The sequence below is a fragment of the Cibotium barometz genome, chromosome 7, assembly GCF_041138505.1.
Source record: "Cibotium barometz isolate CiBa-2024 chromosome 7, ASM4113850v1, whole genome shotgun sequence".
NCBI classification, from domain to species: domain Eukaryota; kingdom Viridiplantae; phylum Streptophyta; class Polypodiopsida; order Cyatheales; family Cibotiaceae; genus Cibotium; species Cibotium barometz.
This window is the reverse complement of record NC_141052.1, coordinates 63,924,006-63,946,725: the sequence shown is the minus strand read 5'-3', so window position 1 is coordinate 63,946,725 and position 22,720 is coordinate 63,924,006. Positions and strand designations below refer to the sequence as shown.

The 22,720-nt window shown below is 49.5% G+C and overlaps 2 protein-coding genes and 1 pseudogene across 4 annotated transcripts in view; 2 read left to right on the top strand and 1 right to left on the bottom strand.

Annotated features, from left to right (window-relative positions):
- The window catches only part of LOC147637306 (uncharacterized), a 69,450-nt gene that overhangs the window by 6,949 nt on the left and 39,781 nt on the right, over positions 1-22,720 (top strand). For 2 of the 3 annotated variants that reach the window (XR_015266372.1, XR_015266373.1), the window contains exon 2: positions 3,070-4,572. Coding sequence is in view for 1 of the 3 variants with exons in the window: in XM_086800946.1 (XP_086657072.1) it covers positions 3,071-3,703 (633 nt within the window). In the remaining 2 variants the exon portion in view is untranslated. Of the gene's footprint in view, positions 1-3,069; positions 4,704-22,720 lie in introns of those variants that run through there. The other variant, XM_086800946.1, reaches the window with a different exon arrangement.
- On the top strand, positions 17,212-18,929 carry LOC147637308 (uncharacterized; annotated as a pseudogene).
- LOC147637307 (uncharacterized) lies at positions 18,866-21,326 on the bottom strand. The gene is made up of 2 exons (XM_086801036.1): positions 19,184-21,326; positions 18,866-19,143 (listed from the first exon to the last, which is right to left on the bottom strand). Exon 1 carries the CDS (start codon positions 21,324-21,326, stop codon positions 20,661-20,663), a length of 666 nt encoding a protein of 221 aa, XP_086657162.1. The 3' UTR covers positions 18,866-19,143; positions 19,184-20,660.

Genomic DNA, 22,720 nt, shown 5'->3' with positions numbered 1-22,720 from the left:
TCGTTGTCGAATCTCCAATGCCCGTATCTGCCTCTCAAGCAAGGAGCTTGACTGCGGCTGTGACCCCTCGAGAGGGTCCCTGTGACGAGGATCTGGTATCTGGGGTACGGAAGGAGAGGGAGGAGGAGATGGAAAACGCGACGCTGGAGAGCGAGAACGCTCCTCCAGAGCCAAAATCCGCGCCTTTTGCTCGTCCAACTTGGTTGTCTGGTCTGCGATTGCTCGCATCATCTGCTGGAACATGTCTTGTACACTCAAGCCGGGTGCCCTAGCTGGGCTGCCTGGTGCACTCTGGTCCCATGGTTCTGGTTCTCTCTCGTCGCCGAAGCTCGCCATAGCGGGAATATGCAGTTCCTTTCCGGACCGCAATCTGACCATCCACTATCTGTGTGGGAGACTTCCGGAGGCTTCTGGAGGCTAAAAACCAACCGTCCTTCGAGGGACAGGAGTCACTCCGAAAGGGGTAGTCCACCGGCGTCTAAAAACCAACCACACGAGCGAAAAAATTTTCTGGTTTTCTTTGCTGAATCTTCGTCCTTGAAGTAGGCTCTGATACCACTGTAATACGCGGAAGCTCTGGGGAGTCTTCTTTCAGCCCTAAACACTCTTGGAAACCTTCTGATGCAAAAACGCACCATCTGATGCAAAAACGCAGGTAGAGAGAGAGTAGAGAGAGAGAGAGAGTGAGAAGTGCTGGAAATTCAGTATATACTATGGTACAAAAAGGTACATATCTTGCAGCCCTTGGCTGCCTTCTTGAAAAGGTGGTAAAACACCAAAACCTGTCCCCTAGTGATCCCAACCCCTAGTGGGTTTGAATCCTTACAATGATGAGCACTTATGCTATTTATAGGGGTCTTGGACATATTTCATGCTGGCCGACTACTGGTCGGCCAGTCATAAATGCATAAAATTGTTTTAATGCTGCCGACTGGTCCTGATGCATGCGCTTCTCAGTTGCCTTGTCTTCTGGTACAGCCGACCACTCCAGTGTGCAGCCGACAGCCTTGTGTGCAGCCAACAACACCTTTTCCTGCAGCCGACAACCATCTGGTCTTCACTTTGCTCTCCATGCCTGTCTCCAGTCTTCACTGCCAAAGGTGATCTGTGCTCTATCATCTTGGTTCTACTCTTTATCTGGCTGCCTCTTTTGGATCTAGCCCTGAAAATGTCCATGGCATCCATGATGCACATGACATCCCCCTCTGCTAAACTTGATGACGGGATTCCAACCTGCTCTCTTGGATGACTGTCATCATCCCTATCCTGTTCCGAAGTCCCTCTGTCATCATCCCATCCTGGCAACCCTTTTTCTCTGAAAATCCGGTCTGTTCTCCAAACCACTCTGTCTATGATGAAGATCTATGCATCTGGTCTTCCTCTAGTCCACAATCCATTCCTGCCCTGACTCTGAACACCGTCTTGGTCTTCATTCCTGGAACTGAGTCTGGCACTCTCACATCACCCTTGGAGGATAAACCTCCCTTGGGACCGTTGCCTGAGAACCTATCTGGCTCACGGCACTGCCATCCCCATCTGGCACTGTGGAACACCACCAACAAACCTCCTGGGAGTTCTTCCCGATCTGTGTTCTCGCCTTGGGCTTCGAATCCGTGTACTTTCCTGTACCTTGGACCTGTACACCATCATCTGGGATTGATTCAGTATTTAGCTTGGCTGAGCCTGATGCTCTGATACCACTGTAATATGCGGAAGCTTCGGAGAAGGATCGGTACTTCAAAACTCAGAAAACAGCACTCTTTTCGCGACGGAATTAACGCACAAAACTGAAAGACGATGTGCAGAAAATAGAGAGAGAAGGGGGAGATGGAGAAGGACACAGTATTGGGTCCCAATTACCCTCTGTAGGGCCCCCACCACGGATGGTGTATTTGCTTTATTAGAATGATGTAAAACTGAACAAATACAAAGTACTTGACCTTTTCTTGGCTGGAAAACCTGCCCTTGACCTTCAGTCCTTCACCCCTTAGCTTTAGCAAACCCTTGGCTGTCCTGGCCCTTGAATGCTTGGAGCTCTTGGTGAATTGTGAGATGCTATAATGGGATTATGGGCTGGGCTTTTATACCCTTCAAAGCATCCAGTCGGCTGGCTTTATGAAGCACCCACGACTGTGTCTTGTGCAAATAATGAATTCACACCATAATAAATTCTGTCCAGCCTGCGCATGTACTTCTGGGACAGTACCAGGGTGCTGGGCATCTGCGCATGGGTGTGGGGACTGCCCCCCACACCTGGCCGACTGGCTGGGCAGGGCTTCTACCCCTGTCGGCTGCCTGTCCAGCAGCCCTAGGCCTGGCCGACTGTCCTTCCAGCCCAAGCCATGGCTGGTGGGCACAATGTGGGCCCTCCTGGCCCCTTGGGGATGGTTCTATACCTCCCCCATGCCCATGCTAATTATGCCAATGCAAATCGTTGTCCTGGGGTAGCCCTATGGGCTGACCCCATCTCTACATGCAAACTACATGCCTACAGATGCCTGGCATCCAGTTGCAAACCAGATACTCAGCACATCTGACATCATTCCAGAGGGAGACTCACAGCGCGGACTGGCACTGCTTCATGTGCAGGACAATGCACACCTGACCTTAGACTCATGTGCAGGACAATGCACACCTGACCTCGGACGACTGAGATGGATCCCTGGCTGACTCGTCCCGGACTGGGCTCACATGGGACCAGTTCACCATCCCAGGTCCTGCACCTACTGTACAGAATGTCCACGTGGCATCCAAGTGCGGGATGCACGTGACATTTGAAGCATTGGTGAAAGATTTAGGATAGATTTGTCAAATTTGCAACGTCAAATGCTATTGCAATCAGCTTGTCAGGTTCAGAAAATAGCGCTATAAACAGAGGTCAGAAGCATGTTGAGGTGAAACAGACCAAGCTAGTAGATACAGGGTAGCTAAGGTTGCCTCGAGAAACAACGAAGAATCAATTTTGATGTCACTAATTTGCTAACCTGCACATGCATGAAACGGACTTTCAAAACAAGGATGTTTGATTCACAAGTACTAACTTCAAAGATAACACACTTGTTTTGACAGGATGGAACCTCCGTCTAAATCTACCGCTTACAGAAAGCGAAGACAGGAAATCACGACGAAGAAACAGGCGCTTCCGCCATTCTCATTATACAGAAAAGAGATGGTCTTGAAGTGTTACATCGACCAGGATGTTCTAGTAGCAAACCGAGCTTATGCAATAAAAGCTAGCTTTGAAGATGACCAAGGGCAGGAGATGACTGTCATTTATGCTTCTCCAACTATGCATCGACTACAGAACACACAAGAATGCATGAATATCTACAGGTTGACAGGATTTGAAGATTTCTTTGCTATTATGAGACCTTGTCAAGTAGATGCCCTGAGAGCTCATGAGCTCTTAGAGTCTCTTCAAGAAGACGGGACCTATACACTAACAGATAAGGATGGAGAAAAGGTCCAAGTCAACATCACAGGGGACTTGGTGGTCAGAGCCTTGAAGCTCAACGAAGGAGGATACGATACAAGTTCCATGAGGCTAACCACCAAAGAAAGAGCATCAACTTTCACTTCAGAGAAATACGACAATCTCTATCCGGAGTTGAAAGTCCAAGAAATGAAGCTAGCGCTGCAAATTCATCAGCAGTACTTTCATGTGCTGAAGCCACACAGGTATACCCAACATGCATACACTTAGCGTATGTGTTCACCACAGCATTTAAAAGAAACAGGATGATAAGAGGAAACTGGGGTGACAAAGTTCTTAAAGATCTAAAGAGAGTAAAGAGCTACGCACACAAGCACTACATGGGAAACGGAACTGTGCTCACGCTGATTGCATATGAAGCATTAGGCATGCGTGATGAGCTCAAGGTGCTTGAAGATGACTTGGTTCTCACCGAGGTACAGGAAAGAAGACAAGAGGTGCATGCCACCTTAAGGACCAAATCTGCCACAGCGGAAACATCTCCGCAAGAAGAAGAAACAGTTCAAGAAGCTGAAAGAGAAAGAAGAAACGTCATTCGCATTGGAAAGAACCAAGTGGAAGTGGGATCCACAGAGCGTGCTAAAGGTAAGCAGAAAGTCTTTTCCGAAGAAGCTGAATATGAAAGGATTAGAGAAGCCATGGAGAGAGGACAACCAGCCAAGAAGCGATGAACTGGAGAGGTGCAACAAACTACAAATGCTTTATTCCAGTTCAATCGTCTTCACAACTTGGGGAGAAAGGTGGCAAGAGGGGTATTTCAGCAAAGAGAAAGTGGTGATGAAAGAAGGACTAAATCTAGGGTTGACAGACCATCTGCACAGCCAACAACTCCTCCTCAGCTAATCTTGCAAGAACACCTTGAAGAAGTGCTCCTGGAGCACGACAGAATATCTGGAGAGTTCCCTTTTCCAGACTTGGGAATAGAGGTGGAAGAACCAGTGGCCACAGAAAGTGTAGAAGTATAAGCTCAAACCGAAGAACCTGAGATTGTAATTCCAGCGGTGGCGCCAATAACTATAAGCGAAGATGTACCAATACTAAATGTGGAACCACCACAAGTCTCGGCCACCGCCACAAAGGTAATTCCTGTTCCACCTACTTTTATATCTCCCACTGAGCCCTCCTCCTCCGCCACCATTTCCCCCTCCTCTTTTGTAACACGCGGAAGCTCTGGGAGTCTTCTTTCAGCCCTAAACACTCTTGAGAACCATCTGATGCAAAAACGCAGGTATAGAGAGAGAGTAGAGAGAGAGAGAGGTGCTGGAAAATTCAGTATATTCTATGGTACAAAAAGGTACCTAAATCTGCAGCCATGGGCTGCCTTACATAAAAAGGTGGTTAACACCAAAATCTGTCCCCTATGGGACCTCTAATGATCCAAACCCCTAGTGGGAGTGAATGCCTAGAACAATGAGTACTTGGGCCTTTTTATAGGTCCCTTGGACAAAGGGTAGACTGGTCGACTGCTGGTCGGCCAGTATTAAATGTATTAAATGCTTATTAAACTCTGCCGACTTGGTCCTCCTCCTTGATCTTGATGCGCCTGATGCTGCCCCTGTTTGCTAGTTCAGCCGACCACCTCCATGATCAGCCGCCGACAGTCCTTTCTGTGCAGCCAGCACCAATGTCCTGCAGCCGACACACTTCTGATCTTCAGCTTGTTCTCCACGCCAGTCTCCAGTCTACACTGCCACAAGTGCTCTGTACTCTTTCATCTTGGTTCTACTCTTTATCTGGCTGCCTCTTCTGGATCTAGCCGTGAGAATGTCCATGGCATCTATGATGCACATAACATCCCCCTCTGCTAAACTTGATGACGGGATTCCAACCTGCTCTTGGATGACTGTCATCATCCCAATCTTGTCCCGAAGTCCCTCTGTCATCATCCATTCCTGGCAACCCATTTTCTCTAAAAATCCGATCTGTTCTCCAAACCACTCTGTCTCTGATGAAGATCTATGCATCTGGTTTCCTCTAGTCCACCATCCATTCCTGCCTTGACTCCGAACACCATCTTGGTCTTCATTCCTGAGAAATGAGTCTGGCACCCTCACATCACCCTTGGAGGATCAACCTCCCTTGGGACCGTTATCTGAGAACTTATCTGGCTCACGGAACTGCCATCCCCATTTGGCACTGTGGATGTAATATGCGGAAGCTTCGGAGAAGGATCGGTACTTCAAAACTCAGAAAACAGCACTCTTTTCACGACGGAATTAACGCACAAACTGAAAGACGATGTGCAGAAAAATAGAGAGAGAAGGGGGAGATGGAGAGGACACAGTATTGGGTCCCAATTACCCTCTGTAGGGCCCCCACCACGGATGGTGTATTTGCTTTATTAGAATGATGTAAATCTGAAAACAAATACAAAGTACTTGACCTTTTCTTGGCTGGAAAACCTGCCCTTGACCTTCAGTCCTTCACCCCTTTGCTTTAGCAATGTTCTTGGCTGTCCTGGCCCTTGTTTGCTTGGAGCACTTGGTGAATTATGAGATGAGATCAACGATTAATGGCTGGAGTATTTATACTCCACTTAGCATCCAGTCGGCCAGCTAATAAAAGCCCCACGACTAGTTTCCATCCAATAAAATGCTTTCACACTTTATTAAATGCTGTCCAGCCTGCGCATGCTTTTTGGGACAGCTCCTGGCTGCTGGGCATGCTGCGCAGAGGTGTGGGACTGCCCCTACACCTGGCCTGACCTGCTGGGTAGGGTTTCAAACCCTGTCGGCTGCCTGTCCAGCAGCCCTAGGGCTGGCCGACAGCCCTTCCAGCCCATGCCTTGGCTGGTGGGCAAAGCTTGGGCCCTCCTGGCCCCTTGGGGGTGGTTCTACACCTCCCCCATGCCCATACTAAGAGTGCAAGTGCAAATCTTTGCACTGGGGTAGCCCTATGGGCTGGCCCCATCTCTACATGCAAACCTACATGCCTACAGAGGCCTGGCATCCAGTTGCAAACCAGATACACAGAACATCTGACATCATTCGAGAGGGAGACTCACAGCGCGGACTGGCACTGCTTCATGTGCAGGACAATGCACACCTGACCTTGGACTCATGTGCAGGACAATGCACACCTGACCTCGGACAACTGAGATGGATCCCTGGCTGACTCGTCCCGGACTGGGCTCACATGGGACCAGTTCACCATCCCAGGTCCTGCACCTTCTGTACAGAAATGTCTACGTGGCATCCAAGTGCGGGATGCACGTGACATCCCTATCTGCTTAACTTGACGGAAGCTGCATAGCCTCCAAATAATCCGTCAATAATGCCGGATAGTCTTCGAAAAATTCTTTGTCGAGCCATACCGCTTCATGAGTTTCTCGGTCCTGAAACTTCGTGAGGAACTGTCGTAGTCTTCGGCCTGAGCCATGCTTGAAACGGTGCAGAAGGATCTGTTCTGGAACCATTACTTCTGCTTCATCAATAATGTCTGGTTCCGCTTCGTCTTTGACCTCTGAAGGGGGTGGACCTGCATATGGCTTTAACCAACTGACATGAAATACATCGTGCATAGTCCAACTCGGAGGTAGCTTTAACTGCATAGACACCTCATTAATCTTTTTCCGGATGGGGAATGGTCCGAAGCTCCTGAAAGACAACTTTGGGCATCGCTTGCCCACTTGCTTCAATCTTTGCTTCATAATCCGAAGATACACCCAATCTCCTTCTGAAAACTTCATGTCCCTTCGGTCTTTATTGGCCTGTCGAGTGTAGGCCTCTTGCGCTTTAGCCAATCTGTCTTTGACGGACTCTAGGATCTCCTGGTAAGACTCCGTCACTCTGTTCGCCTCCGGTACTGAAGACGAAGTCCTGGTTAACAACGACTGGAAAGGCCTTCCAAACGCTGCCTCATATGGAGTCCTGCCAATAGCTGAAGAAAAAGAGTCATTCAAAACAGCTTGAACTAAAGGCAAAAACGATTCCCACTTACCTTGCTGATCGTGGACATAACACTTCAGCACATCAAAAGCCAACTGGTTGTATATCTCTGTCTGGCCATCTGTCTGTGGGTGGAATGCACTGGAAAAATTCAACTTAGTACCAAAATTATCAAACAATGCCCTCCAAAAATGACTGGTAAACTTGGCATCTCGGTCTGACACTATGGTCCTAGGAATCTCGCCAATCGGGTACCAATGCCGAATGAATAGCTGGGCAACATCCTCGGCGGTCACATTGGTCCTGCAAGGAATAAGCATAACAAATTTGCTGAACATGTCAACAATAGTTAAACACTGTGTATTACGCTTACTCGGACTAGGAGGCAGATTTGTGACAAAGTCCATCGAAATGTCCTGGAAAGGACCCTCAGGAATTGGCAAAGGCTGTAACAACCCTATCTTCTTTCCACGAGGAGCTTTCACCTTTTGACAAATATCACAGCGTTGTACATATGTAAACACATCACGCCTCATCTTTGGCCAGTAGTATTGCCGTTCTAATTTCTCCAGAGTCGAATTCATGTCCCTATGACCACCTGTAATGGCGTCATGGGCATCATGGAGAAGAGCTGCCCGGAATGATTTCATGACACACAGTCGGCCTTTGTAGAAAAGCCAACCATCGCGTATCAGAAAATGACATGGTCTTGTGGCATCCAATGCCTGTTCCCACTGTGTACCGAATTCCTCGGAATCCGCGTACGTGTGCTTCATGTCTTCTAGTCCTGTACCAACAAGGTCAAGTCTAGTGGTCTGAATCGCAGATACTTGTCCCTTCCTGCTCAAAGCATCGGCCACTGGATTGGCCTTTCCTGGAAGGTACTCAATCATACCACCGAATTGCTGGAATATCTGACTCCAGCGGTGTTGTCGATCACTCCACTGTGCACTTGGCATCGTCTGAATCCAGCGCAATGCCTGATGGTCAGTGCGAACCTCGAAGTCACGGCCATACAGGAAATGTTTCCAATGTTTCAAGGCTTGTATAACTGCTAGGAGTTCACGATCGTAGACTGAGTAGTTCTTTTCGGCGGGCAGTAACTTACGAGACATGTAAGCTACTGGATGACCATTCTGTTGTAATACACCTCCAATTGCGATGTTACTCGCATCGGTGATCACTTGAAATGGTTCGTCCCACGAAGCAAGGGCTAAACAAGGCGCTTCAGACAAAGCCACCTTGAGGTTCTGGAATGCCTCCAACGCTCGTGGAGTCATTCGAATCTTTTGCCTCCTTGTTTTCACTCCCTTTAGCAGATCGGTGAGGTCTGCCGAGAGATCAGAAAACTTGTCAATGTGGGTAGAATATGCCTGGCATATACCCACAAATGATCTAATGTCATAAGCAGTCTGAGGTACTTCCTAGTTAACAATCTCGGCCACTTTAGCCGGATCAAGTCGAATGCCTTCAGCACTAATTATATATCCCAAGTAATGTACCTGGAACAGATAAAATTCTGACTTCTTTTCATTGACATAGAGCTCGTTGCTTTCCAGCAACTTAAGGACTTTCTCCACATCAATGTCGTGCTGCTCAACTGTAGCTGAAAATATGAGTATGTCGTCCAGAAATATGAACACACACACTCCAATCAACTCCCGGAAAATACGCATCATCATGCGGTTAAATGTAGCTGGGGCGTTCGTCAATCCAAAAGGCATAACCACAAATTCATAGTGGGCCCGTTCTGTACGGAAAGCTGTCTTGGGGATGTCCCCCTCAACAATCCGAACCTGGTGGTACCCACTCTTTAAATCCAGTTTGGAGAACACCTTAGCTCCATTCAGCCTCTTGAGAATATAGTCAATTCGAGGCATCGGGAATCTGCTCTTGATAGTCAGCTTGTTGAGTGCACGATAATCGACACACAACCGAGAATACCCATCTTTCTTCTTGACAAATAAGATCGGTGCTGCAAACGGCGACACGCTGGGGCGGATGAAGCCAGCTTGCAACAATTCTTGGAGTTGGCGGTCCAACTCCGATTCCATTGCCTTAGACAGGCGATACGGAAACTTGCTCGGGGGTTCCGAGCCTGGGAGGAGGTCAATCTTGTGATCCTCCGGTCTGGACGGGGGAAGCTGGGGAGGGAGACTGTCCCGAAGAAAAATCTTCTGGAACTTTTCATGGAGAACCGAGTACTTCTCGGAAGCACTGGCCACCGTCTGGGCTGTCTGGATGTAAATCATCGCACACTGTGCGCCTTTCCGGACTGCTCGCTTAGCCTGCAAGTGGCTTATGAGCGGAAAGTTTGGAATACCTGGCTCACACTTAATGGTCACAGGGGTGTTTGACACATTCCGATCGATCTGGAACGTGTGCTTGTCCCACTTGACATCAGGAAGGAACTTGTGAAACCACTGGATACCCAAAATTATGTCTGCTCCTACAAGAGGGGCAACCATAAAGTCACGCACAAACTCTATGCCCTGAATGACTAACTTAGCACCTAGAGCTTCATACTTGACGCTCGTTGTCATACCTGTGCTAAATCCCTCAACCTGTTTGTCCACCGGAGTCAGCTCGAATGTCACGTGCATCCCGCACTTGGATGCCACGTAGACATTCTGTACAGAAGGTGCAGGACCTGGGATGGTGAACTGGTCCCATGTGAGCCCAGTCCGGGACGAGTCAGCCAGGGATCCATCTCAGTCGTCCGAGGTCAGGTGTGCTTTGTCCTGCACATGAGTCCAAGGTTAGGTGTGCATTGTCCTGCACATGAAGCAGTGCCAGTCCGCGCTGTGAGTCTCCCTCTGGAATGATGTCAGATGTGCTGTGTATCTGGTTTGCAACTGGATGCCAGGCCTCTGTAGGCATGTAGGTTGCATGTAGAGATGGGGCCAGCCCATAGGGCTACCCCAGTGTGAGGATTTGTATGTGCACTTGTAGAATGGGCATGGGGGAGGTATAGAACCATCCCCAAGGGGCCAGGAGGGCCCCCATTGTGCCCACCAGCCATGGCTTGGGCTGGAAGGGGCTGTCGGCCAGCTGTAGTACTGCTGGACAGGCAGCCGACTGGGTCCAAAGCCCTAATATGCAAGTCGGCCAGGTGTAGGGGCAGTCCCCACACCTATGCGCAGCATGCCCAGCAGCCAGGGGCTGTCCCAGAAGCATGCGCAGGCTGGACAGCAGGCTGGCCTAGTGTGAATACATTTATTTTTAGTGTGCAAGCATTTTATGGGAATAAACTCAGTCGTGGAGCTTTTAGTAGCTGGCCGACTGGATGAAAGAGGGGGTATAAATACCCCAGCCCATAATCCCATCATTTATCTCACAATTCACCAAGAGCTCCAAGCAACCAAGGGCCAGGACAGCCAAGAACATTGCTAAAGCTAAGGGGTGAAGGACTGAAGGTCAAGGGCAGGTTTTCCAGCCAAGAAAAGGTCAAGTACTTTGTGTTTGTTCAGATTTACATCATTCTAATAAAGCAAATACACCATCCGTGGTGGGGGCCCTACAGAGGGTAATTGGGACCCAATACTGTGTCCTTCTCCATCTCCCCCTTCTCTCTCTATTTTTCTGCACATCGTCTTTCAGTTGTGCGTTAATTCCGTCGCGAAAAGAGTGCTGTTTTCTGAGTTTTGAAGTACCGATCCTTCTCCGAAGCTTCCGCATATTACAGTGGTATCAGAGCTCACTTCAAGGACAAAGATTCAGCAAAGAAAACCAGAAAATTTTTTCGCTCGTGTGGTTGGTTTTTAGACGCCGGTGGACTACCCCTTTCGGAGTGACTCCTGTCCCTCGAAGGACGGTTGGTTTTTAGCCTCCGGAAGCCTCCGGAAGTCTCCCACACAGATAGTGGATGGTCAGATTGCGTTCCGGAAAGGAACTGCATATTCCCGCTATGGCGAGCTTTGGCGACGAGAGAGAACCAGAACCATGGGACCAGAGTGCACCAGGCAGCCCAGCTAGGGCACCCGGCTTGAGTGTACAAGACATGTTCCAGCAGATGATGCGAGCAATCGCAGACCAGACAACCAAGTTGGACGAGCAGAAGGCGCGGATTTTGGCTCTGGAGGAGCGTTCTTGCTCTCCAGCGTCGCGTTTTCCATCTCCTCCTCCCTCTCCTTCCGTACCCCAGATACCAGATCCTCGTCACAGGGACCCTCTCGAGGGGTCACAGCCGCAGTCAAGCTCCTTGCTTGAGATGCAGATACGGGCATTGGAGATTCGACAACGAGAAGACGAAGCCATGCGACGAGTGGAACACGAGCGTTACCTCCGAGCTTTGGACGCCAGATTGACACCGGAGGCGCCCTCGAATCATTTTCCCGAGAAAATGAACTTCAGTAAGTATAATGGTAAACTCGATCCCACTACTCTGTATTCATGGTTACATCAATTTGAAGCTTACTTTGCCGCAGTTAGGAAATCAGATATTGACAAAGTGATCTTAGCCAGTTGGTATTTGGAAGGTGAGGCCATTCCTTGGTGGACTCAGTGGGCTCATGTCCACACCAGATCAGGTATGGCAGCTTATGGGTGGGACGAGTTCGTCCGTGACCTTAAGCAGCGGTTTTTACCGCCCCACTACCTTGAGCGACTCGAAGACGAGTTCAGGGGTGCGCGTCAGAATGCGCAACCAGTCCTTCAGTTTGCCAATAGAATTTCGACCTTGTGTCTACAATTAGGCTTATCTGATGCGGACAAGAAAGGGCAGTTTTTGTATGGCCTGGACACGCACATCCAATGGGAGGTGCGTATGTTTAGACCAGCCACCTTTGAGGACGCACTCTCGCTTGCGCAGAGTGCAGAAATGAAACACAATGGTGGCAAGCCCAAGACTTCCCAGCCGGCTTCTCCCAAGGCTAACACCTCGGGGGGCAAAAGCCAGAACCAGACGGGGTCTTCCCCAGGACAGAGCCCGGGAGCCTCTGGCTCCAAGAACTCGAACAATGCGTCTAAGCTTACTCCAGACCAGAAAGCGGAGGCAGGCAAGACAGGTGGCAAGTTGAGTGCTGAGGAGCTTGCTCAGTACAGGAAGGAGGGTAGATGTTACTTTTGTCACACAAAAGGACATACTTCTCGGGATTGTCCGAAGAAGCCTCCAAAGCCCGCCGCCGTCTCCACAGCTTCCGTGGTGAGCACAGCTCCCACACAGACCCCAGTGGCTACCCCTAGTTCTTCAACCCCCGGTGCGTCAGTTGGAGCAATTATTAGCCGGGAGCTCGAAGATAAGCAGAAGGGCGCCCATGACCAGGAGTATGAGCGCAACGAATTGCTCAAGTCCTTTGGCTACATAGGTGGCCAGAGAGTCGTTGTCTTGTTTGACAGCGGCAGTACGGAGGATGTGATCACGGAAGAGGCCGCTAGGCGTGCCCGTTTCGAGCTGACTCCGGTGGACAAACAAGTTGAGGGATTTAGCACAGGTATGACAACGAGCGTCAAGTATGAAGCTCTAGGTGCTAAGTTAGTCATTCAGGGCATAGAGTTTGTGCGTGACTTTATGGTTGCCCCTCTTGTAGGAGCAGACATAATTTTGGGTATCCAGTGGTTTCACAAGTTTCTTCCTGATGTCAAGTGGGACAAGCACACGTTCCAGATTGATCGGAATGTGTCAAACACCCCTGTGACCATTAAGTGTGAGCCAGGTATTCCAAACTTTCCGCTCATAAGCCACTTGCAGGCTAAGCGAGCAGTCAGGAAAGGCGCACAGTGTGCGATGATTTACGTCCAGACAGCCCAGACGGTGGCCAGTGCTTCCGAGAAGTACTCGGTTCTCCATGAAAAGTTCCAGAAGATTTTTCTTCGGGACAGTCTCCCTCCCCAGCTTCCCCCGTCCAGACCGGAGGATCACAAGATTGACCTCCTCCCAGGCTCGGAACCCCCGAGCAAGTTTCCGTATCGCCTTTCTAAGGCAATGGAATCGGAGTTGGACCGCCAACTCCAAGAATTGTTGCAAGCTGGCTTCATCCGCCCCAGCGTGTCGCCATTTGCAGCACCGATCTTATTTGTCAAGAAGAAAGATGGGTCTTCTCGGTTGTGTGTCGATTATCGTGCACTCAACAAGCTGACGATCAAGAGCAGATTCCCGATGCCTCGAATTGACTATATTCTCGAGAGGCTGAATGGAGCTAAGGTGTTCTCTAAATTGGATTTAAAGAGTGGGTACCACCAGGTTCGGATTGTTGAGGGGGACATCCCCAAGACAGCTTTCCGTACAGAACGGGCCCACTATGAATTTGTGGTCATGCCATTTGGTTCGACGAACGCCCCAGCTACATTTAACCGCATGATGATGCGTATTTTCCGGGAGTTGATTGGAGTGTGTGTGTTCATATTTTTGGACGACATACTCATATTTTCAGCTACAGTTGAGCAGCATGACATTGATGTGGAGAAAGTCCTTAAGTTGCTGGAAAGCAACGAGCTCTATATCAATGAAAAGAAGTCAGAATTTTTCCTCACGAAGTTTCAAGACCGAGGAACTCATGAAGCGGTATGGCTCGACAAAGAATTTTTCGAAGATTATCCGGCTTTATTGACGGATTATTTGGAGGCTATGCAGCTTCCGTCAAGTTAAGCAGAAGGGGATGTCACGTGCATCCCGCACTTGGATGCCACGTAGACATTCTGTACAGAAGGTGCAGGACCTGGGATGGTGAACTGGTCCCATGTGAGCCCAGTCCGGGACGAGTCAACCAGGGATCCATCTCAGTCGTCCGAGGTCAGGTGTGCATTGTCCTGCACATGAGTCCAAGGTTAGGTGTGCATTGTCCTGCACATGAAGCAGTGCCAGTCCGTGCTGTGAGTCTCCCTCTGGAATGATGTCAGATGTGCTGTGTATCTGGTTTGCAACTGGATGCCAGGCCTCTGTAGGCATGTAGGTTGCATGTAGAGATGGGGCCAGCCCATAGGGCTACCCCAGTGTGAGGATTTGTATGTGCACTTGTAGAATGGGCATGGGGGAGGTATAGAACCATCCCCAAGGGGCCAGGAGGGCCCCCATTGTGCCCACCAGCCATGGCTTGGGCTGGAAGGGGCTGTCGGCCAGCTGTAGTACTGCTGGACAGGCAGCCGACTGGGTCCAAAGCCCTAATATGCAAGTCGGCCAGGTGTAGGGGCAGTCCCCACACCTATGCGCAGCATGCCCAGCAGCCAGGGGCTGTCCCAGAAGCATGCGCAGGCTGGACAGCAGGCTGGCCTAGTGTGAATACATTTATTTTTAGTGTGCAAGCATTTTATGGGAATAAACTCAGTCGTGGAGCTTTTAGTAGCTGGCCGACTGGATGAAAGAGGGGGTATAAATACCCCAGCCCATAATCCCATCATTTATCTCACAATTCACCAAGAGCTCCAAGCAACCAAGGGCCAGGACAGCCAAGAACATTGCTAAAGCTAAGGGGTGAAGGACTGAAGGTCAAGGGCAGGTTTTCCAGCCAAGAAAAGGTCAAGTACTTTGTATTTGTTCAGATTTACATCATTCTAATAAAGCAAATACACCATCCGTGGTGGGGGCCCTACAGAGGGTAATTGGGACCCAATACTGTGTCCTTCTCCATCTCCCCCTTCTCTCTCTATTTTTCTGCACATCGTCTTTCAGTTGTGCGTTAATTCCGTCGCGAAAAGAGTGCTGTTTTCTGAGTTTTGAAGTACCGATCCTTCTCCGAAGCTTCCGCATTTTACATCGAAACGGGCACGCCTAGCGGCCTGTTCCGTGACCACATCCTCCATGCTGTCGCTGTCAAACAAGACAACGACTCTCTGGCCACCTATGTAGCCAAAGGACTTGAGCAATTCGTTGCGCTCATACTCCTGGTCATGGGCGCCCTTCTGCTTATCTTCGAGCTCCCGGCTAATAATTGCTCCAACTGAAGCATCGGGGGTTGAAGAACTAGGGGTAGCCGCTGGGGTCTGTGTGGGAGCGGTGCTCACCACGGAAGCTGTGGAGGCGGCGGCGGCCTTTGGAGGCTTCTTCGGACAATCCCGAGAAGTATGTTCTTTTGTGTGACAAAAGTAACATCTACCCTCCTTGCTGTACTGAGATAGCTCCTCAGCACTCAACTTGCCACCTGTCTTGCTTGCCTCCGCTTTTTGGTCTGGAGTAAGCTTAGACGCATTGTTCGAGTTCTTGGAGCCAGAGGCTCCCGAGCTCTGTCTTGGGGAAGACCCCGTCTGGTTCTGGCTTTTGCCCCCCGAGGCGTTAGCCTTGGGAGAAGCCGGCTGGGAAGTCTTGGGCTTGCCACCATTGTGTTTCATTTCTGCACTCTGCGCAAGCGAGAGTGCGTCCTCAAAGGTGGCTGGCCGGAACATACGCACCTCCCATTGGATTTGCGTGTCCAGGCCATACAAAAACTGCCCTTTCTTGTCCGTATCAGATAAGCCTAATTGCAGACACAAGGTCGAAATTCTATTGGCAAACTGAAGGACTGGTTGCGCGTTCTGACGCGCTCCCCTGAACTCGTCTTCGAGTCGCTCAAGGTAATGGGGCGGTAGAAACCGCTGCTTAAGGTCTCGGACGAACTCGTCCCACACATAAGCTGCCATACCTGCTCTGGTGTGGGCATGAGCCCACTGAGTCCACCAAGGAATGGCCTCACCTTCCAAGTACCAACTAATCACTTTGTCAGTATCTGTCTTCCTAACTGCGGCAAAGTAAGCTTCAAATTGATGCAACCATGAATAAAGAGTAGTGGGATCGAGTTTACCATTATACTTACTGAAATTCATTTTCTCGGGAAAATGATTCGAGGGCGCCGCCGGTGTCAATCTGGCGTCCAAAGCTCTGAGGTAACGCTCGTGTTCCACTCGTCGCATGGCGTCGTCTTCGCGTTGTCGAATCTCCAATGCGCGCATCTGCATCTCAAGCAAGGAGCTTGGCTGCGGCTGTGACCCCTCGAGAGGGTCCCTGTGACGAGGATCTGGTATCTGGGGTACGGAAGGAGAGGGAGGAGGAGATGGAAAACGCGACGCTGGAGAGCGAGAACGCTCCTCCAGAGCCAAAATCCGCGCCTTCTGTTCATCCAACTTGGTTGTCTGGTCTGCGATTGCTCGCATCATCTGCTGGAACATGTCTTGTACACTCAAGCCGGGTGCCCTAGCTGGGCTGCCTGGTGCACTCTGGTCCCATGGTTCTGGTTCTCTCTCGTCGCCAAAGCTCGCCATAGCGGGAAAATGAAATTCCTTTCCGGAACGCAATCTGACCATCCACTATCTGTGTGGGAGACTTCCGGAGGCTTCCGGAGGCTAAAAACCAACCGTCCTTCGAGGGACAGGAGTCACTCCGAAAGGGGTAGTCCACCGGTGTCTAAAAACCAACCACACGAGCGAAAAAATTTTCTGGTTTTCTTTGCTGAATCTTTGTCCTTGAAGTGAGCTCTGATACCACTGTAATATGCGGAAGCTTCGGAGAAGGATCGGTACTTCAAAACTCAGAAAACAGCACTCTTTTCACGACGGAATTAACGCACAAACTGAAAGACGATGTGCAGAAAAACAGAGAGAGAAGGGGGAGATGGAGAGGACACAGTATTGGGTCCCAATTACCCTCTGTAGGGCCCCCACCACGGATGGTGTATTTGCTTTATTAGAATGATGTAAATCTGAAAACAAATACAAAGTACTTGACCTTTTCTTGGCTGGAAAACCTGCCCTTGACCTTCAGTCCTTCACCCCTTTGCTTTAGCAATGTTCTTGGCTGTCCTGGCCCTTGTTTGCTTGGAGCACTTGGTGAATTATGAGATGAGATCAACGATTAATGGCTGGAGTATTTATACTCCACTTAGCATCCAGTCGGCCAGCTAATAAAAGCCCCACGACTAGTTTCCATCCAATAAAATGCTTTCACACTTTATTAAATGCTGTCCAGCCTGCGCATGCTTTTTGGGACAGCTCCTGGCTGCTGGGCATGCTGCGCAGAGGTGTGGGACTGCCCCTACACCTGGCCTGACCTGCTGGGTAGGGTTTCAAACCCTGTCGGCTGCCTGTCCAGCAGCCCTAGGGCTGGCCGACAGCCCTTCCAGCCCATGCCTTGGCTGGTGGGCAAAGCTTGGGCCCTCCTGGCCCCTTGGGGGTGGTTCTACACCTCCCCCATGCCCATACTAAGAGTGCAAGTGCAAATCTTCGCACTGGGGTAGCCCTATGGGCTGGCCCCATCTCTACATGCAAACCTACATGCCTACAGAGGCCTGGCATCCAGTTGCAAACCAGATACACAGAACATCTGACATCATTCGAGAGGGAGACTCACAGCGCGGACTGGCACTGCTTCATGTGCAGGACAATGCACACCTGACCTTGGACTCATGTGCAGGACAATGCACACCTGACCTCGGACGACTGAGATGGATCCCTGGCTGACTCGTCCCGGATTGGGCTCACATGGGACCAGTTCACCATCCCAGGTCCTGCACCTTCTGTACAGAAATGTCTACGTGGCATCCAAGTGCGGGATGCACGTGATAGTGGAACACCACCAACAAACCTCCTGGGAGTTCTTCCCGCTTCTTTGCTCCTTGCCTTGGGCTTCGAATCCGTGTACTTTCCTGTACCTTGGACCTGTACACCATCATATGGGACTGAATCAGTGTTTAGCTTTGCTGAGCCTGATGCTCTGATACCAATGTAACATGCGGAAGCTCTGGGAGTCTTCTTTCAGCCCTAAACACTCTTGAGAACCATCTGATGCAATAACGCAGGTATAGAGAGAGAGTAGAGAGAGAGAGATGCTGGAAAATTGCTTTGAACAGGGGCAACAACACTCCTTTCTTGGAAGTGGTTTTGAGGGCGGCAGCGGTAGGGAGCTGGAGGGTCAGCCGCTGCGGCACTTCTTCGACGATTGGCCAAGAGGAAGGGACCCGCCGGCACTGACGTGGCCAGAAATGGAGGGTGAGTGATCCAACAGAGGCTCCTCAACAATGCAGCTGTCGATCTCGATACCCAACATGCAAACGGGCGCAGGAGAGTTCGCTGCTGCCAGTTCGCCACGTGGGGGAAAGCTGGCGCTGTCACCATTGAAGCTATCAATGTCGAGGGGGGAGGAGGACCCGTTTGGGTTGGAGGTAGCGACGCAGATGGAGCTGGGGGTGGGGCAAGGTGTGAATGAGTCGGAAAGGCAAAGGCTGCAACTACAAAGTAGCTGGATACCAGTAGCATGGGAGAGCTCAAGTGTGGGGGGGCCGTTGGCCGAGGTGCTGCACTCAAGCAGCAACACGCCCCGAGGGGGAGGGCCGGCTTCTCACAATGCAGGAAACAGAAGCGCCGGACTTAATTTAATGACGTACACGTGGGAACACAGCCCTCGTAGCAGCCCGCTGACTGCCTCCCCGACTGGTGTACTTCAAATCAACGCCACCTTTGGCTCTTTTTCCTCCGACAATAGCACCGCCAGCAGCCCGCACTCCGCCGCTCTCAACAAGCAACCCCACGAGCCCAACATCTAATTTATTTTTTTAATATTTTGTTCATGTCCATGCAGTACTAAGCATGCAATACAAAGCTGAAACCGGCCTCTGATAGAAACCAGAGTGCGGTGGACAAGCAGTCACCCGTCCACTTGTAGTCTAGATATGAAAACAAAACAGATTGGAGCTAGAGTGCCCAAATCTGAAAACAAAGCGACACCTGTTGGCCCCAAAGCTTGGCGCCCCTTGCGGTATTTCTTTATTCAATTTCAAAAGTATGAAAGGCTGAGTACAACAAAATCAGCCAAGAGATTACACCTGTATGTCCAATCTGACAGCCCGCAGTACCTCTTAGCACCTGTATGTCCAATCTGACAGCCCGCAGTACCTCTTAGCACAAAGGATTCACATACACAGATCTGTGTCTCAAAGCAACACACTGTGCCTCCCTCTGATCAGCCAAGACCATTAAGCAAGATAGCCATGAGCATATATCTGGCATATCTCAAGCTCATGATTCAACATCTCAGCTCATACATACATTCACTGTTCAACCTCTGTCTCCACCCTTTTCAATCTGCCATACCCCTCCTCTCTTAAGGGGCCAGATAGCTCAAATCTGCAACAGACATAAAGCAATAGAGAGAGATATTGATGAACAAACTCAGAGCTTACCCAAAATCATCTCGTGGATCTGCATCGGAGGAAGTAATGGTACCAATCTGTACTTGCAGGCACTTGTTTCAACAACCCTGCTTCACGCGTGCAAGTGTACTTGTCTGTACCTTCCTCTTTGCATCCACCTCAGTTCTGTACCTGACTGTACAGACCTAAAAAACTGCTCTGTACCAATTTGTACTTGCCATGTGTCACTGTACTTGCATGCGCCGCCTGTAGCCAGTCCTTGTACCCGACTGTACCTGCTCAAACAGCTCAACGCCGACTGTACCAGATCTGTCCAGTGCCGCCAGCACCAGTACTGTCCAGCGCCACCTGTTTCTGTCCTATCCATACAGCTGTCCGTACAGTTGTACCTGCAACAGAATCTACAGCAGCAGTTTTGTACCTGTGCGCAGCCTGTTCCAGCAGAGGTACTAGCAGCAACACCGTGCGTAGCCTGTAGTACCAGAGGGTGTACTTGCAGTAGCATGTCCGTACAGAGCTGTACGACTGGTTTGCACAGAAAATCAGTAGCCCAAAAATCTGCAGCAGCCGACTTGCTCTCTTACTTTTCCACGTTTCCCCACAACACATTTGCTCCACGATTTCCAAAAAGAAGAGAGAGAGAAGAGAGAGAGGCATGCACTCCAAAAGTGGAGTTGCCCCCTCCCCATAATAATCCTAGGGCCCCAACTTTAATTGTTATTCAAGTTCCCTAGGGGCCACTAAGGCCTAGGGGCAACCTTCAATAAAACATTAAAAGTTTAATGTTCTAGTTCCCCCCTTCACACCTAGGGATGTCCACACATCATTAACTATGTCCGGGCACCCCCCATGTAAATCATTCAATATTTTGACTCAGCAACCACCATGCCCACACTTGTGCTGTTCCATTTTCACAGGGCCATGACATACCCCCCTCTTGAAAAATGGCAAGCGTCCTCGATTGCAATCTGGTGATACAGCAAAATATCCAAATTGAAATATACAATATGGCAAGATCAGCGTCCCAATCTCTCTAAGCCATGCACATGTATCAACATTCACTGCAAACCATGGCGTAGTAATAGTCCAAGTTGTATACCACTGTGAACCATACATATCCACAAAATCCCATGTGACTAGTACACATATATCATAGAAGTCCCATAAACAGATGTACTGTCAGCCACCATCAGTACCTTCGGGTGAGATAAAAACTGCACCGAGCGACCTCTAGATGTCATCGGAGCCTGTCTGTATCAAGGGAGTGGAGGTGCTACCCCCCTCTTGAGCATCAGGTAATGCTCCAGACCCCTGCTCTGCTGAACCTGAATGAGCCACAACAAGAGTCAGCTCTAACTCAAAGGCATCCAGATAAAGCTGCAAAACCTGAGGTGAATCTGTTAAGTCACCTTCCTCCATCCACTTCGCATCCATCGGTGAATAGTTCTTGAACTTCACAAGATAGCGATGGGAAACTTTACCTCGTACCTTCCTTTCCTTATGTGCCAGTATCTGCTCGGGAATCAAAACCTCATCCAGTTCCTCAACTTCTGGCTGAGCCTCATCTGATACATCCTCAGGCACATCCCCACGGAAAGGTCTAAGGAGACTCACGTGAAAAGCATTGTGAATCCTCCAGTGATCTGGTAGCTTCAAGCGATAGGCTACCTCACCAATCTTTTCCAATACCTGAAAAGGCCCATAATAACGCATGCTCAACTTAGGGAATAAGCGCTCTTTACCCTTCATCTTCTTGAGTCTAGCCTTTTCAAAGCGCAAAAGAACCCAATCATCCAATGCAAACTCTAAATCACGTCTGTGACGGTCTGCGGCTTTCTTTTGCTTCTGCTGAGTTTTTTGGAGTGCCAACTTAACTCTCCGATAAGCTTCATCCATGTTTTCCACATACTGATCAGCCTCAAAGATCTTATCCTTTGTATGCAAAATGGGTGGTACCTTCTTCCCTCCTTCCACAATCTCAAAAGGCGCCTTGCCTGTCGAGGTATGTACAATGTTGTTATATGCAAACTCCACCAAAGGAAGATACTTTTCCCATTGTTGCTTGTGCTCTGACACATAACACTTAAGAAGATCCAACACTGTAGAGTTAGCCTCTTCTGACTGACCATCTGTTTGCGGATGAAATGACGATGAAAACTTGAGAGTTGTACCCATGTTGTCAAACAATCCTCTCCAAAACAAACTCATCATCCGTGGATCACGGTCACTAATGATAGACGTAGGCAAGCCATGATACTTGAAGATGTTCGCCATGAACAACTTCACCATATGATCCACTTTGATCGTCTTACGCACGGGAATGAAATGAGCCTGCTTACTGAACCTGCATATGATAGTCCAAATGCCATCATTGCCCGTTTGTGTCCGTGGAAGATCAAATATAAAATCCATGGCAATGCTCTCCCAAGGTCTATCTAGAATAGGTAAAGGCTGTAATAACCCTGGTGTCTTTTGACGGTCAAACTTTACCTTCTGACATACGATGCATTGCCTCACAAAGGCATCAACATCTCTTCTCAAGGTTGGCCAATAAAAGAAAGTCTCCACTGCTTTTACCGTGGCGTCAATACCTCTATGACCTGCATACGATGGAGCATGACTTTCAATCATAACCTTGAGGCGCAATGGCCTGGTAACACAGTCTGCCATGCATCAATAAAAACCCATCTCTAAGAGTGTAGTGCTCATGTCACTGACCCTCAGACATCTGATCATACAACTTTTCAAAGTCCTCATCATGGGCATACTGCTCTTTCATTTCATCAAGCTCATGATGATAAGCAAGTGAAACTGCAGAGACCTGTGGCTTGCATAACAAAGCATCTGCCACTACATTCTTTTTGCCTTCCACATGCACAATCTGGAAGTGAAACATAGACAAAAAGTTTGCCCAACGCATATGCTTCTCTGAAAGCTTAGTCTGCGTGGAAAATAACGCAAGATTTGATGATCTGTCTGCACAGTGAAATCAGCCCCAAGCAAGTAGTGTTTCCATGTAGAAAGAGCGTGAATTACAGCCATCTCTTTCTCATAAACCTGTAAATGCTTCTCGGCATCTTGCAATATTCTACTCTCATAAGCGATCACATGTCCCTCTTGCATGAGAACCGCACCAATGCTACTTCCGCATGCATCACACTGGACAACAAAAGCCTTTCGGAGGTCCGGTAACACCAGTATTGGATCCGAAGTAAGCTTTTCTTTGAGCTTTTTGAATGCTGTAATTTCCCGATCAGCCCATCTAAACGGAGTTACCTTATTTGTCAAGG

Excerpts from the sequence above, each read along its gene's own strand:
- LOC147637307 (XM_086801036.1), bottom strand. The coding sequence starts at position 21,326 with ATGGATGAAGCTTATCGGAGAGTTAAGTTGGCACTCCAAAAAACTCAG.